The sequence below is a fragment of the Vulpes lagopus genome, chromosome 2 (assembly GCF_018345385.1).
Source record: "Vulpes lagopus strain Blue_001 chromosome 2, ASM1834538v1, whole genome shotgun sequence".
NCBI lineage: Eukaryota > Metazoa > Chordata > Mammalia > Carnivora > Canidae > Vulpes > Vulpes lagopus.
This window is the reverse complement of record NC_054825.1, coordinates 67,343,685-67,361,151: the sequence shown is the minus strand read 5'-3', so window position 1 is coordinate 67,361,151 and position 17,467 is coordinate 67,343,685. Positions and strand designations below refer to the sequence as shown.

The 17,467-nt window shown below is 39.4% G+C and overlaps 1 protein-coding gene across 3 annotated transcripts in view; it reads left to right on the top strand.

The window, feature by feature from the left end:
• The window catches only part of SLC12A1 (solute carrier family 12 member 1), a 91,906-nt gene that overhangs the window by 50,904 nt on the left and 23,535 nt on the right, over window positions 1–17,467 (top strand). For all 3 annotated transcript variants that reach the window (XM_041740500.1, XM_041740493.1, XM_041740489.1), the window contains exons 18-20: window positions 2,972–3,112; window positions 5,639–5,745; window positions 9,625–9,707. In XM_041740500.1, the coding sequence (XP_041596434.1) occupies window positions 2,972–3,112; window positions 5,639–5,745; window positions 9,625–9,707 (331 nt within the window). The remainder of the gene's footprint in view (window positions 1–2,971; window positions 3,113–5,638; window positions 5,746–9,624; window positions 9,708–17,467) is intronic.

Genomic DNA, 17,467 nt, shown 5'->3' with positions numbered 1-17,467 from the left:
TGCTTAATCTGGATTTTTGTAGCAATAATAGACATACATTAGACTGTATTTATTTAAATAAATGCCACTTTCCCCAGGGGTTCACAGTCATTGTGGTACAACTCAATATATTGATGGCCCAATACCTTTTCTAGTTGTTAGTTATTCTTCTCTCTCATGTTACCATTGAACTTCCCTGAATAAAATATTTCTTCTTTCTTTGCAGTTGACGGAGTCTAGAATGCCCAAGGAGATCTAATGGTTCAAAATGCATTGACATTCTAGAACCCTGAGCAAAATTTGATCCATAATGACATATGTTTCTTTAGGTTAGGTGTTCTGGTTTAATAACTACCATCCCTTATAATTTTATCTACCCCATCTTCATTGAAGGCTCTTGTTTGAAACGTCTTTTGAACAGTTGGTGAATTCTGGAAAGTATACTAGTAAAAACAAGTACACAAAGAATCTGATCCAATTCAAATAGAATATTAAAATAGAAGTGACCACAGAGATCATCTAGTATTGTGGAATAGCAATATAGTATGTGTCACATATGTAATTTAAGATTTTCTAGTAGCTATAAAAAAAAGTAAAAGGAGCCAACGAAGTTAATTTTAGTAGATTATATTTCATGTTATGCATCTGAAATATTATTATTTTAATAAGCACAATATAAAAATACTAATGAGATATTTTATATTCTTTTTTTTTCCATCCTAAGGCTTCGAAATCCAGTATGTTTTTTACATTTCCAGTACATCTCAATGTGCACCAGACACATTACAAATGTTCAATGGCAAATGGATAAGGGCTATCATACTGGACAGTGATGAACTAGAGAGTTCTCTTATTTTTATAAATGTAGAACCCACACCAAGAAAGGATAAATGGCACACTGGGGTATTAGCCAGTCAGTGCCCGAGCCAGCTCTATACCCAATACTCTGGCTTCCAATTCAGCACTCTGTCGTAGAGCAAACACAATGGTGGAAAAAGGTCTGGGGCTTTAACAAGATTGTAAGCACTCATTTTAAGATGGTAAAAATCATCCAAATTTGGATGAGTACCTACTGTATTCCAAACATCAGACTAGGCACTTATCATTACTATTCAAAACAACATTTCAGGGTAGAGATTTTATCCCTGTTTTCAGAAAAAATATATCAAAGCTCAGAAATAATCAGAAATTTCCAAAGTGGCCAAGCTTAGATTTAAAACCAGTTCTGGGATCCCTGGGTGGTGCAGCAGTTCGGCGCCTGCCTTTGGCCCAGGGCACGATCCTGGAGACCCGGGATCGAATCCCACATCGGGCTCCCGGTGCGTGGAGCCTGCTTCTCCCTCTGCCTGTGTCTCTGCCTCTCTCTCTCTCTCTCTCTCTGTGACTATCATAAATAAGTAATAATAAAAAAAAAATTAAAAAAAAAAAAAAAAAACCAGTTCTGCAGATCACAAAGCCTGGCATCTTTCTCATACATCTCAAGCTCATTTTCTCCAATCGAAGACCGTCTGAGACTTTGACTCTAAGCATGGTCTGAGGACCAACAGCATCCATGTCACCTGGGGGGTTGTTAGAAATGCAGAACTTAAGCCTCATCCCAGACCTACCTACATACTGCATTTCTTTTTCTTTTTTTTTTTTTCTTTATTTATGATAGTCACACAGAGAGAGAGAGAGAGGCAGAGACACAGGCAGAGGGAGAAGCAGGCTCCATGCACCGGGAGCCCGACGTGGGATTCGATCCCGGGCCTCCAGGATCGCGCCCTGGGCCAAAGGCAGGCGCCAAACCACTGCCCCACCCAGGGATCCCGATACTGCATTTCATCAAGATCCCAGGTGGTGGGCAGCCTGGGTGGCTCAGCTGTTTAGCGCCACCTTCAGCCCAGGGCGTGATCCTGGAGACCCGGGATCAAGTCCCATGTTAGGCTCCCTGCATGGAGCCTGCTTCTCCCTCTGCCTGCGTCTCTGCCTCTCTCTTTCTCTATGTCTCTCATGAATAAATAAATAAATAAATAAATAAATAAATAAATAAATAAATAAAATCTTTAAAAAAAAAAAAAAAAAAAGATCCCAGGTAGCTCGTATGAAATCTAAGACAATTCAACAACATACTTACTCTCTCCATGAGTTGAAAGAATTTCCTACTAAAATATTGGATTCATACCCTATCAGCCACATTATAGATCACCAGAAACCCTTTTTGGGTTTGATTTGAAACTTGCAAAGAAAAGAGCTAGCTTGGACCTTTAGAGGAGAAGAAAAATAATCAAAATTTAAGTTAAAATGTGTTTCCAGAACTCCAATCTTAAAATTAAAAGCTACCACAATAACACCTGCCTCCTTCTCTCTTAAACTCTCCTATTCTTCCTATGCATTAGGTATATGAACTTTTGTTCCTACCAAATTCACCAAGTGAGAGGGAAATCTTAATTTATTTGGATGGGAGTAAGTCAACATAATGGTGCAAGGGTGTTTTAACCACACACAAAAAGTAATGAAGGGCCTAATAGAATTGTCAAGATGTGGTAGTTCATGGCAGGACTTGGCAACTCACCATGTTCTGGCTTCCAGGATCTCTGTCCATTTCTTCAAATTGGGCTCCAGCTGAGATTTCCTTAGTGTTCCTAAACATGCCTCTTGCTATTGAGTCAAAGGTTGATTGTGTATTTATCCTGAATTTCTTCAGTGGCATTTTCAGTATTTTTTTCCTGTGCTGTGATGCCCTCCACTCTTGCTTTCATTGGCACGAGGCAGTTAATTAAGCAAGTGTTAATGCATCTGGACATTCTGGGTGGCAGGTGAATGATGGGAGGAGCACAGGCCCACTCCAAGGGGTTGGATCTGCAGGAACCATATTTAGTGAGGTGTTTTCCCCTCTTTCCCATTTCTTAGCTCAGTGGGGCATTGCTGGCTATTTTTGTCCTTTAGAAAACAACAGCAGCGCGATGGGTAATAGCAGGGCTTCTAACCAATATTTCATCGTGTTGTACAGGGACCGCGCAAGCTGTGCGTTAAAGAGATGAACAGTGGCATGGCAAAAAAGCAGGCCTGGCTTATAAAGAACAAAATCAAGGCTTTTTATGCTGCAGTAGCGGCAGATTGTTTCAGAGATGGTGTCCGAAGTCTCCTTCAGGTAAGGCTGGCATTGAGTGAACGACTACGGAGGCAAAAGACAATTAGTACTCCTCTGTTAATGAAGCTCCCAAAATGAATGGCTCCAGTTAGGCAGCATAGCACCAGAGATCAATGCAGATGGTTAAGGAATTCATTTTGAATTCCTGAGGAGAGGCAAAGCTAAAACAAAAGCAGAGAGGTTCTATTACAATGAACTATGGATGATACACTGAAAATGGAAAATGAGGTTGCCTTTGGCCACCAGCATACATTCTGTCCCCACACTTATTGAAATGCAAATTTGTTCTGATGGTTGACGACATTCAGGATCCTATTAAAACTTCAAACTATTTTTGCATCTCATACTGCATATAGCAATGCTCAAGTCAGGCATTCTGCTCCTTTTTTCTTTTGCAAATGGCGTGAGGGCAAGCTGCTAGATTCGACTAAATAAATGCGTGGTGATCTGGGCGTAAAATCTTCCTATTCCTCTAAATTATTTCCAGAATGTTGAATAAAATGTAATAATCTCTGTGGCTCAACACTAAAGCCTGCAGTTCTATTTTCTTCCCCCTTATTCTTTCCTTTTTCCTCCCCTCCCATAATAAGTACATAGAATCTTTCCTGAGTTCCCATCATAACTTAGACTGGTGAAGTATCCTTAAAATAACCCAAGAGATCCTGAGAAACTGTAGGGGTTGGCTTTCTAATCATTCTGGCTTTATGGGGTTGGAAAGCCCTGATTCTACATCTACCAAATTTTGTATTCACTTTCAGAGTTACCGTTTCCAGGAGTGTCAAAATTCAGGACAGCGTCCAGGTCTCTCTGATGCTTATGCAGACAGGAAAGAAAAAACATTGATTAAACTGCAATATTTTGGAGATTAAGAGTATTTGGTGCATTCCTGTCTCTAATATTCCTGAAGAACTCTTGCAAAGTAGCTGCACATGTAGAGAAACCATTTCTGAAAGACCTCTTACCCCCAGTGAGCATTTTTTTCATCTGTTATTAATTTGCGAAGCCATGGAAATACATGTCATTTTAAGAAGCTGATTTTCTGTAGTGAGTTACTTTTCAGTAGCTCTTTGGTGAAATATGTTGAGAAGGTTACACAACCTAAGGTAAAATTATCCCAAAAGATTGATAAACAAAAATCTCAGCGAGGAAGTTTCAATGAAGAATGAGCAGGGAGAGAAAAGACACAGGTCTTGAAAATAATTGTTATATTAATCTGGAAGAAACCAAAAAAATTGACAATGCAGAAAGCTTGTTCACTTGAATTTCCTCAAAGAAAATTGGAGTACAGAGGGAAACCAGGACAAAAGAGCAGGATTGGGTGGAATTAAAGGAAAGCACTGGTCTTTACACCATTTTGGATAAAGCCTTCTTTGCATCTAAGATCCTAAGGTACGAATGATCACATCCGCAAACTGTAGTCACAGAAAAGACGAGCTCCCTCCTGCCAAGTGTCAAATGACAGCCCTAAGGAGTTGTCCTGCTACCTGTACAGTTCTAGGAGAAACACAACAACCATGGAGACAAAGTTTATTTCAGGAACCCTTCCATCAATGCCTGTCTCCTCCTACTTTCTAAGTATCCCCCTTAACATGTCCCATTCTGGTGACTGGTTTCCCTCTTCCTGTAACCCAAGAGTGTCCTTCCTTCACTCACACTGCTCTCCTTTCTGTGCTTGTCAACCTCTAACCAACTTGTAAGATCTGGAACAAATATCACCTCTCCCTTGAAGCCAGCCATGAATCCACAGCTGGAATTCAAGTCTTCTTCATCTTTTGCTTCCAGATGAGTTCCTACTGCATGTGCACTTGAATTATTATCTGTGTATATCTTGCCTCCTTCACATTACTCTGAGCTCTATAGGGCCAAAGATTATGCCTCACTGCTCTTCCACCACACCTACCATAACACTCTGCAATTAATAGGTGCTCAATAATATTGCTGAATGAAGTTTAATTAACTGGAAGCCATATCCTGCCATCTAATGGGGGGAGTGAAACCTGAGGTGAAAGATGACTATTAATGATACTGTCATGTAAGAGGATTAGGTCCTGGAGACATAGCTCACTTACTCGTCAATAAATAATGTAACTAGAAGTTTCAGTGATCCTTGTATCTAAGAATTTTCCAAACAGGGATTTTATAGCTAATGACATTATGGATAAAACAGGTGGAAATGAGCTTTGAACCACTAAGTTACAACACGCATGCCAACGGTTAAGCCGACCCTCACTTGATTTTAAATTATTGAACCATTTTAATGAGTGTGTCAGAAGAAATGCAAATGACTGCTAATTTGGAAAAGCTACATTTCTGTCATCTAAAATCCATTTATGGCTGAGATGATTTAGAACTAATCTTTCTATTTTATGCTTGGGTACGGGCATGAAGGACATGCACTAAAATGTAATCTAATCTTCAGAATCTTCAGGACATTACTTCAGTGCTCTTGTGGGCATTATTTTTCATTTGCAGTGGTAGTTTCCTGGTATGGAAAGGATTGCCTATGTGTTTATCTCCTCTGTTTAGGCCTCGGGCTTAGGAAGAATGAAGCCAAACACTCTGGTGATTGGATATAAAAAAAACTGGAGGAAAGCTCCCTTGACAGAGATTGAGAACTATGTGGGAATCATACAGTAAGTAATGGCTTTCGAGACGGGTTCTGTTTACAAACACTAACCAGGGTGGTACATAACAGGTGCTGCTGTACCAGATTAAATTGCCTAAGAGGAGGACATTCCCCCAGTACCCTGAATTCTTTACCAAAGTGAAAAAATACTGCCACTAATAGAACTGGAGGGGGGATCATAGTGTCAGAGGTGGTAGGGTGGAAGAAACTTGACATCAAAGAAAAAGATAAATATTAAGGGTTACCATCTCAAAACCAATTCATAAGTTTAAAAGCAAAGGACAGCTAGGTGAGGAAGGAAATGTTCTTTCAAAACATCTGGAATCTTGGGTTGGCTAGTGTGCCCAGTTCACTCATTGTCTTCTCCCGAGCCTTGGGATCAAGAGTTTATTACCCCAGAGCCTCAGCTCCCTCTTTGGCTGATATGAGGCTGTCATATATCAGTGCCTCTGTGTTGGTTTAAGACAAAAGGGGAGTTTTAAATGAGATGTGACATCTAATATCTAAATATTGGGAAAATCTTAGAACAAGGGCAATGATGATATCCTTAAAAGACTAGCAGGTTCCAGGCTAGTGTCCTTAGCATGAATTATCCCATTGAATTCTCACAAGGAGCCTTGGTAATACTAATACTGTTCCCATTTTATAAGTAGATACGGATGTTAAAAATTAAATAACCTGAAGAAAATGACAGTGTTGTAATAGAGCTGGAATTTCAACCCAGGACAATTAAATTCAAGGTTCAGACTCATGACCACAATGCTCTGCTGCCTCCCAAAGTACGTGTATACCCAAAGTATTACCTAGTTTAGTTCTTTCTTCTGAATTAAGGGAAAACAAATTCTTCACATATGGAAAGGCTCAGGGTGTCCTCAGTGACCATTCTAGAAAATAGCCTTTCTTCCAGGCCTGAAAATATTTAATCGGATTTGTCTTATGAGGAGCAATGTTAGCTATGCTAACAGCCATCTTTTGTCAACAACTCTGAAAATGGAAGATTTTCTGTCTGGAGTCTGGCTTTGCTCTGATTCAATACCACAGGGCAGAGAGTGTGCCCTGAGAAGTCTGGCTGTACTTTAAAAGTCTGTAATACACAGGAAACAAATCCTCACATCTTCAAAATAATATATACACACACAGTGCTTCTTATACCAGGCTGTGTTGCTGGCCCCTGCTAGAACAAACATCATATTTATCATTATCTGGGGGAGGTTTGGGGAACATTACAAAAGCATTCGAGTATTAGTTTGTTGAAAAGAAGTATAAGACAATAATTTTTCATTTTCTGAAATTTATATGCATTACTTATGAAACAGAAATTCACTTAATAATCCTCCTAACATGGAGAACCTGTGTGTTAAATGCATTTGCCCAAATTGTGTTCCCCGAAGGTATGAGGTCTGGATGCCACCTACTGTGGCCCCTGCTGATGCCTTAAGTTCAGTAGGTTAAGGCTAAAGCAGGTGATCAAGGTCAGAATTTTACCATGCTCAGCAACCAGCATTTTGATATATTTAGAATCATAGTTGCTGACCATTCTTGGAAATAGCTTAGATCTGCTTTCTGCTATCCAGATTCTTCAGTAAAATTTCATTTTTACCATCAGGGGAGGGAAAGGGTGGAGAGAAAAGAAATTTCACCTTCATCTTCCAGAAGAAAAGGGTTGGAGCAAACAGAAAGACATATGTAAACCTTCAGTCATTAAACGTCCTTTAGTTGATACAAAATTATCTGGTGTTGTCTTCCACCCTCCCCACAATTCCAAACATTCTAGAAATCCAAAGGTACCAAAATAATCAAACCCAGTAATAATAGGCCAAGGAGACTTCTGGGTTTTATACTAAATTAATAATTGGTCTTCTCGGTAGTAAAGTTCAATGTTAAGGTGGCTCAAGTTTGTACTAGTATAAAACTTATCTGGCTTAGTAAAGTTAAATGACTTTAACTTTTTACTACCACAGCAGTGAGGTCAACATAGAAGGAAGACATACATCCACTTTGTGTTATATTTCCCTTTCTGTTTGGTTTTATTTTATGACTTAAAACATGGTATAATTGTTAACATAGGGGTATTGTTACAATAGTATAGTATTTTATCATTTTTCTTTGAGTAAAAGATTTTAAATGTTTATAATATTATTAGATATGGTTTAATTTTAATTAGAATCTATATTAGTTCTCACTGGCTGCTGTGAAGAATTTACCTCAAACTTAGTGGCTGAAAACAACACAAATTTCATAGGCTAAAGGTCTGAGACTAATTCACTGGGCTAACACTGAGGTGTGGGCTAGGCTATATTCTCTTCTGGAAGCTCTACAAGAGAATCCCTAGCCTTGCCTTTTCTAAATTCTAGAGGCAGCCCACAGCTCATTGCCCGTTTCCTCCATCTTCAAAGCTCTTGATGGGTCAAATATTCCTCAGATTACTCTGACCTCTCTTGCTTCCCCAATGTGCTTTAAGGAGCCTGGTGATTACACTGGGCCTTCACAGATAATCTAGGTTAATCTCCTCATGTCAAAATCCTTAATCTAATCACACCTGCGAAGTCCCTTTTGCCATATAAGGTGACATACTCACAGGTCAGGGATTAGAATGTGGACATCTTGGCGGGGTTGGGGGAGGGTGTCTAAAATTATTCTGCCTAATACAGGATCAAATATTTCTTGTGGAAAGCATTGTCTAAATTTTATAATTGTGGACAATGGAAACAAGATTTACCATGAATTTGTTTTGTGGCAACTTTTGCTACAATGAGTCTATGTTGCTTGATGAAGATCACTTACAATTTGAATTTTGCATGGATGTTCATATTACACTGAATTTATTTATATCATTATTTGATAATTCAGGTTCACTTTGGCTATTAGAAACTTGTTTGCCTGTGGTAAGACAATCAAAACTGCATTATTTCTGGTAGAGGGTGACCTCCGATGGGAAGTGTACAAGGCTTCAGATTCATTCGAGACTGAACAAAGGAACCTCCAAGGAGAAAATTTTAAATGAACTCAAAAGTACTGATTGGTTTGCCCCATATTTAGGGGAAAATATTAAGAAAAAATATTCTACAAGAAGAGAAATAAAAGAAAGAGAGACTTTCTTTTCCTTCTAATAATCTAAATCTATTGAATCGAGCGTAGATAAAGCACAACAGCCAACTTCAATGGCACAGGATTGTCATGAGAAAGCATCACTTCAAGTGCTCTGCCCAGAGTCAATGGTGAAATTTCTTTGGAGGATCTGGAGATATTTTTAGCCAGGAACTTGATGTCAGAAATGTTGTAGGATTCTTTCTCAATAAGTAGGGATTTTTTTTAAAATTTATTTATTTATGATAGTTACAGAGAGAGAGAGAGAGAGGCAGAGACACAGGCAGAGGGAGAAGCAGGCTCCATGCACCGGGAGCCCGATGTGGGATTCGATCCCGGGTCTCCAGGATCGCGCCCTGGGCCAAAGGCAGGCGCCAAACTGCTGTGCCACCCAGGGATCCCCAATAAGTAGGGATTTAGCTAATAATTTCAAAGGGTCTTTGCAACCTGGAAACTCTCTGTTCTAAATATATGCTTACATTAGAAAAGAAACAATTATTTTAAAAGTATGTGACAAACTCTTAATCAAAATTCTAGGTGACAGTATTATTTGAATAAATTGGTTCCAGAGTAAATGAATTAGTTACCTTTTGCCAAAAAACATTTTTAAAAGGCAGAAAGGGAGAAAAACAAACTAACAAAAAAGGCATCATCTCTTGGCTGTATTCTAAGGGAATTTTCACAGTTTAGTTCCATTAAAATCTTAGAATTGAGAATCTTAGAATTTCTTATTAGTAGTACAAAGCCTCAGGATTAAAGGAGTCTTTTAAATCACTAACTGCTTTGCCTTTTCTTTCAGTGATGCATTTGATTTTGAGATTGGTGTGGTCATAGTCAGAATCAGCCAAGGGTTTGACATCTCTCAGGTTCTTCAAGTGCAAGGTATGTACTTTCTTTATTAACCAACAAATATTTGTTGAGCACCTATTCCACACCTGGCCTTTTTCTAGGTGTATGCTGGAGATACAGCAGTGTACAATACAGATAAAACCCCTAACGATGGAGCTTACATTCTTGTGCTGATCTGAGATGTGTACACTTCCCTGGTGTTTTCTCCATTGCTAACACAAAAGGCCTTTGTCTAAGTAAATAAAAAACAGAATAATCCAGGGCAGTCATAAATTATCCTTCTTATCACAAAACCACAAAGCCAGCATCACTGAAAATGAATATCTTTGGTGAAATAAACTGCTGAATTAATTTCGGCAAGAAGTTTGAGAAAACAAAGATTAATTCTTTCCTTGAAAAACCATGTATTTTTTTTTCAGAGTCTATGATCTGTTTGCAGCTAACATGGAAATGAGCTGAATGTATCAGACTGTGTATCACTAATCTAAGTCCAAGGCAGAAACACTAACTCAGATTAGTGATTCTGCTTTTTCCCTATAGAGGATTTAGTATACTTGTTTAGTCCTAAGGGTTTAAATATACTCTCTTACATATGAAATAAAGGACACATCTAAAGAGTCATTGAATTAGGACAGGGCACTAATTTGTGACTTACCTCTTTCTATGAACTTCAAAATAGAGTCCACTGATGACTGACACTAAAACAAAGGGATATTTTTCTAGATATCTCTTGTGTACCAGGCATGGTGTAAATGAAGTGCTGGGTTAACCAAGCCTATTAAGAGTGTGTATCCTCAAGAGATTCACAGCCTAGAAATGGGTATGGGTGTATTATTCATGTGCTAACAAGTATATTAATAGAGTATAATGGGAAAGAGAGGGGGTCATCATACTCCAAGAAGTCTTTCTGGAGGAAATTACCCTAGAGATGAGTAGAATTAACTAGGCAATGTTGGGTGAGAGAGAAATGAGAGAGTTTGGGGATCAGCATTCTTGGCAAAGAGAAAAGCATCAGCAAAGGTGTGAATACATGAGATTATGGAAGAATGGGGTTTATGGGCTACCCAAAACAGATATGTGTTACTGAAATAGAAATTATGAAGCAGACAGTAGTGAAATTTGAGGCGGCTGATACATGATCCTGATTTTAAAAGCTTCATTTGCCATATTAAAAAGTGTGGACATATTGTGCAAACAATGAGGAACAATTGAAGAGATTTTAGTGAGGGGACATGGACTCCAAGGGGACTAGAATGGAAACAGGGAGACAAATCAAAAATCAAAAAAAAGATTTTTATGATAATCAAAGGCAGAGAAGGCAACAGCCTGAACTAGAACCAGGGATGGAGTGGAAAGGACAACAGTACTTTCAAACAGTGCTACCTGTGGAAATGAGAAACACAGAGGAAGAGTAGATTTAAATAATCTCCTTTGGGAGTTTCTACCAGAAATACCCCATAGCCAGTTAGACAGTCCTGGTCTTCAAGGAGAAATGTGATCTGGAGATACAGATTTAGGAGATGCTATAGGCCAAACTATGTCCCCTCAGAATTCTATGGTGAAATCCCAACCTCAGAATGTAGCTGTATTTGGAAGTAAGGTCTTTTAGGAGGTAAGTAAGATAAAATAAGATCACTAGGATGGGCCTTAATCCAATATCTTTATCAAAAGAGAAGTTTCACTCAGAGGAAAGGGAAAAGACAACCATCTACGTTCCAAGGAGTGGGGCCTCAGAATGAAACCATCCTACCAACACCTTGATTGTGTACTTCTAGTCTCCAGAACTGTGAGAAAATAAATGTCTGTTGTTTAAGTACCCAGTCTGTGGTATGTGTTGTGGCAAGCCGAGTGGACTGATACAGAAAACATTATAGTTAAGATGAAAATTGAAACAGCGACACTGGAAAATATAACCCAAAGAGTGCATGTAGTCAAGAACCCCAAGACACAAGGGATGAGCCCCAAAGAAGGAGCAGGAAAGGAGCATTGAGAAAGGTAAAGGAATCAGGAATCTGTGGTGTCATGGAAGCCATGGGAGCAGAGTGCTCAAAATAAGAATCATCACTATTGTCAAATACAGCAGGAAATTCTAGTAAGGTTCTGAATGAAATGCAATTGACATGGCACAGATAACCTTAGTGAGAATATTATCTATAGAGCTGTGTTGACAGGATCCAGATTGCAGTGGGTTGAAGAGAAAATATGAGACAATGAAGCAGAGAATATGGGTGTGGCCCAACACCTTTAGAAGTTTGGATGCAAAGGAGAGTGAGATTGAGAAGATTTATCATAGGAAGACCCATCGACCTTAGAATGGAAGAGAGGGGGATATTTCAGATTGGAGAAATGGGTCCAAGAGAATGTGAGAAATTGAATGTAGAGGGGAAAAAAAAAAATAAAGGCAACCCGTGGAGTAAGATTCTGGAGGAACAGGATGAATCAAGGGAAGGGTGTGGATGGAAGAGGCAGCTTGAAAGAGAAAAACTAAAAAATGCTTCATCTTCTAAAATTAGAGCAAGAGAGGTGAGCATTGATTATGAGGTATGTAGATAGGGTGGAGTGGTAGATTGAGGAGGATCATGCACAATGCTCTCAAGTCTCTTTGAAGGTGGAGGAGTCTTGCTGGTTGTCCAGTTTTTGTTTAGTGGTAGTTGGTCATCAGATAGAGGAAGATCTGAATTTTGCAGGATCAGTTCAGTTGAAAGGAAAAGCCTCCAAGGGATCTGAGAGTGCCGGTGCCTGACGGTCCAGATTCTATCTGGCCATGTATGATTACCTCCATCATAACAGCAGGCAGCGTGCGAGGATTAGGCCAACTTCCTGATGCAGCCATTCTGGTGTGTGTTAAGGGAGAAGGAGAAAGAAGAGGAAACTGGAGATCAAGCATTTACATAGGATAGAGAATCACTATCCAATGTGTATACTCTATGATTATGTATGAATAGCTTTAAAAAATAAAACTGAGAGTCTATCCTGTGCAAAACTGTAGCAAAGAGGATACTCTGGTGCCTCACGCTTCCCTTTTTTTATGTCCCTATTGTCTTTTATGGACATTTTACATTTCCAAATGGATATACTAATTCCCAGTGTTCATGATTAATTCATAGTTCTTTCTAGTAAAACTTAATACATTAGCAGCAACAGCTAGCATTTTTTTAAGTAGGCTCCATGTCCAATGTGAGGCTTGAACTCACAACCCCAGGATCCAGAGTCACATGCTCTGCACCCAGCCAGGTACTCTTAACCATTTTTGAGCACTTATTGCCATGTATGTACTTAATGTTCACCCATAACACTTGTCATCCCAACTACCCTATGAAGAATGAAGAATGCACTATCTTTAACCCCATTTTATAGCTGATTTACCCAAGATGCACAAGGCTAGCAACTGGTAGAGGTAAGATTCAGACCCATGTCCATTTGAAACTACTCTTCTATCTTTTAGGAAGGAGATCTAGAGAGGACAATGATTAAGATAAGGAGAACCAATGATGAAATCTGAGATATGGGGATGGAACAATTCCTTTAAAGTTGGGGGGAGGAACTACCTGTTGTTCATGATAAAATAGACATGATGTTAACAACGATTACAAAAATCTAATATTAAGAGAGCTGTTCTGTTGCTAACTTTCTACATTTTGCTTTAATTTTTTTTGCCTTTTGTGCTATAGTGTTTTCCCATCTAAAAAATGAGAATACAAAATACAATTTGTATATAGATTACACATTTGCTTTGTACGTTATCTTGATCTCTTCAAGCCGAAAGATGTGACGTAGCTGGAAAATATTGCTCCCACCTTCACTTCTCCATCTGCCAAAAAGCAACCATCAATATAGTCCTGTAAGGTGATACAGCAAGCAAATTTTGTAGTATTTCTGAAAGAATCCTGGCAGTGAACTGCATCCCTTTTTAATTTCCCAAGGGATGTATCCAATTTATATCAACTTTGATGTTTGAAATATTTCTGCTTCTTAGTCAAGAAAGGGAAAAATACAGTTGGATGTTAACAAAATAATTATAAGTACCAATTATCTAGGATAAACAAAAAACAGTATTATACAAATACATGACGAACATGCAGAAAAACAACAGCATAATGATAGAAATTAACTTTACGCCACACTTCTATGCATTGTTTTGAAGTTTATGTAATTTATGACACCATCCTCATATTAGATTTTGAATTGGAAGAAATAAGCTTGTGTTTCATTATATTATACTGTAATATAGGGCTTAATAAGAGCCTGATAAATCTTAAGTATTGCATTACACTATGTTAATGATTATCATCATAGCTTTTCCAACACAGGCACCACAGTGTCATCACAGATTATAATTTAAAGGAAATATTAGCAATTCAGAGTGCCCATATACTGTAGTTAATAAAGCAGTGAATAGAAATCAGCTTTATAGGTAATTTACCAGCTAATGACAATTATTTCTATACTGTGTCACAGGCTTATGTGAGGAGAATAACTTTTGTATATAAATAAGATCGATGCTCATAACATTCTAACTTGTATACCGCAGCAACTCTTCCGATACTGATGGCTGATAGTTTCTCGTAATAAATTAATTTATTGCCTGACAACACCAAAAATGCGGTATTTCATATTGTTTGCTTCCCAGGGGTATTTAGCAAGTTTGCCAACTACAACAAAGAGTCCAAATTGTACTGGTAGGAATAAAGTGATGAAACGTGATCCGCAATATATTGCGGTCAAGTGTTCCATGTAAGTACTACACGATTTATGGCCATCTCAGAGCATGGGGATTCTGCTGTGTCTGATGGAGTGGCTTAGCAAAATAAAGACAGATGGCAGTGTAGTAAATAATTACTTGATTGGAAGACGACCACTGCAGGATTGCTTCCTGCCTTCAATTCAACGAGACTTCACCTGGGGTAAGTCACGTTGATTCATGTGAGCATTTACAGCTCTGAGCTGATTGACCCAGGAAAGAATCATAATTTAATAATTAATGAAGAGTAAGGATGCTGTGAAGTGGGAGGGGACACGATTCCTCAGTGGGTTTCCCTGCTAGCTCTTCTGCTGTCAGATAATTGACTGCTCTCCATCTGAGAGATTCAAAGTGAATCGTAATCTGTAGACTCCTACCTATTTCTAAAACATCTTTTTAAAAAAAGACGAAGGGGAACTGGCTGGCTCAGTGGTTGAGCATCTGCCTTTGGCTCAGGTCATGATCCTGGGGTCCTGGGATCAAGTCCCACATCAGGCTCCTTGCAGGAAGCCTACTTTTCCCTCTGCCTGTGTCTCTGCCTCTCTCTGTGTGTCTCTCATGAATAAATAAATAAAATCTTTAAAAAAAAAAAAGGAGATAGAATATTTGAAGCAATCTTGACAACTAAATTAAATTTCAAACTGTAGTCACTCCAGTTAGTTACCATACAACCAATTTATAAAACACTTGAAAATGGATAACTACTGTTCAAGGGGTTTTGGCATTTGTATGAAGGCATGGCTCAGGGTCACTCTTTGTTCTTATTATGAGAACTGCTTGGGGAGTGTATCTAAAGAATTGGTTAGAAACCCACTCAACTGGGGCAGGCCTGGTGGCTCAGTGGTTTAGTGCCACCTTCAGCCCAGGGCCTGATCCTGGAGTCCTGGGATCGAGTCCCACATCTAGCTCCCTGCATGGAGCCTGCTTCTCCCTCTGCTTGTGTCTCTGCCTCTCATGAATAAATAAATAAAATATTAAAAAAAAAGAAACCCACTCAACTGAGAGACTATAAAGGTCTAAGCTTTTTTTCCCCCCATCATTAGAACCTCACAGATTATCAGGGCACTGAGAGACAGGCAGGCTTTTATTCTCTCTCTCTCTCTCTCACACACACACACACACATTGTGGTTTTGTCAGTCGTGATAGAACTATAGGATTCTCTACTATGGAAAGTTCAAATTCCCACCTGATGCCCAGATGGTGGATCTTTTCAAGAAAAGGATCCCTTTCCTTGCCTCTCATTCTTCGGCTCAAACCTGCCTGTCCTAACTTCTGTCACATTCCAGCCTGCCTTGAAGCCCTGATTAGGCCCCTATTAGGCCCTCTTTTTATAACTCTGTATACAGCATTAACCCTGCTTCCTTGCAACACAGTACATTACACATGCTCATCCCTGACAACTATCCTTTTGTTTTCCTTCCTTTCCAGAGATACTTTCAAATATATTGAACTGTGTTGAATAGCATTGACTTGTTCTTTTATTCCAACAGACTCTTCTCGGTGGTAGACTCTAGTAGGGAGGCATGGACACAACTAAGGATGTGAGAAGTCTAAGCATAGGCTTTAAAGTCAGTCAGAACTGGGATCAAATTCCAGCTTGACACTTTTTCTCTGTGCAGCCTTAGTCAGATTACTCATCTTCTCTGTTTCACTTTTCACATTTTCAGATGGAAATAATCATATCACCTAGCTCACAGATTTGTTGTTTCAGATTAAAGATAGTATAGCTGCACAAAATGTTTGGCATTGTATGTGGCACAAAATAAGCTCTCAATATATGGAGGCAATGAAATATGACATAAGCTACCTCCAAGAATTTGCGGTCTAGAGGGCATAAAATAAACATGTATCTTAAAACTCTATTCCCTGTCTTACAGTTATAGTTAGTGGAATAAAGGTGGAAGCAGAGTATCATGGAAATGTAGACATTTCTCCATTTGGGAAGTTGGGGGGTGGCTTCTTCAAAAAATGCAGACTGTGTATTTCTTCAATAGGCAGATATTGGCAGTCAGAGCATATCACTGAGGGAGGATGGTAACAAGGGAGAATACTAGAATTGGAAGCAGGAGCTTGCATCACCAGCTGTGCAACCTTGAACTGTCTGAGCCTGTTTCCTTCACAGTAAGATGGGGAGAATGCCACTGGCTCTGCCTGCATCCCAGCACTGGCACTGGTAACAAATAAGATACCACATGGAAAGGGCTTTGTGAATCCAGAACATTACAAATGTGATTGTGATGGAATGAGTAATTTTTATTGTCAGCCCCGTGGAAATAGGTTTATATCTATCCATTCATACCCCCTTGGCTCACCCCCTTGTGGCCAGTGGCACACTTTTGCAAGTCAGCTAGCCAGTACTCTCGAAAGGATTTTGACAAAGTCTATCTACTCTTCTTGACTCACACATGAGCAGAGGCAAGCAGTACACCAGATAGATCATTCAGAACAGATCATCAAACCGTCACTTCTGCTTAGCACCGAAATTAGAAAAGGATGGATTACACAGGAGGAGGCCTTAGATCACCTACAAAGTGAATAATTAAGAATTAGCTCTAATAAGAATTTGCAAAATCACTGTGCAAGTGATCGGATCACTGTGTGAATGTGAAAACCCAAGATGGCCAGGCAAGCAGATTTTAGCCCCTTAGAACAGACTGCCTCCATTGGCCTCTGTCTGTTGTCTTTGAGGGGACTGCTGAATCTGACGCATTCAAGCGAGGTCTGGTTTTGTCTCTGGGGCCTGGGATTTTTGCGGTTTGCTCTGTCCAGGATGGGCTGTGTACATACCTTTGAGCAAATAGTTGGAGGAGCTCCCAGTTCACTCAGCCAGCTGTTACAAAGGAGGATTTATCTTTTTTCCTCTCTTGTCCAACCTAGAAGACAAAGAACATGGCAACTAGTGCCTAATCTCAGGGTGTGCTGGAGCCTGCCAAAAAAGTAAAGCAAAAGAAACTTCCCCCGGCATGGCCCTTGCAGTTGCCTCCAAAGAAGCTCACAAATATGCACCTTCCAGACACCTGCAAAGAGGTGACCCCACAGCCTCCCAAACAA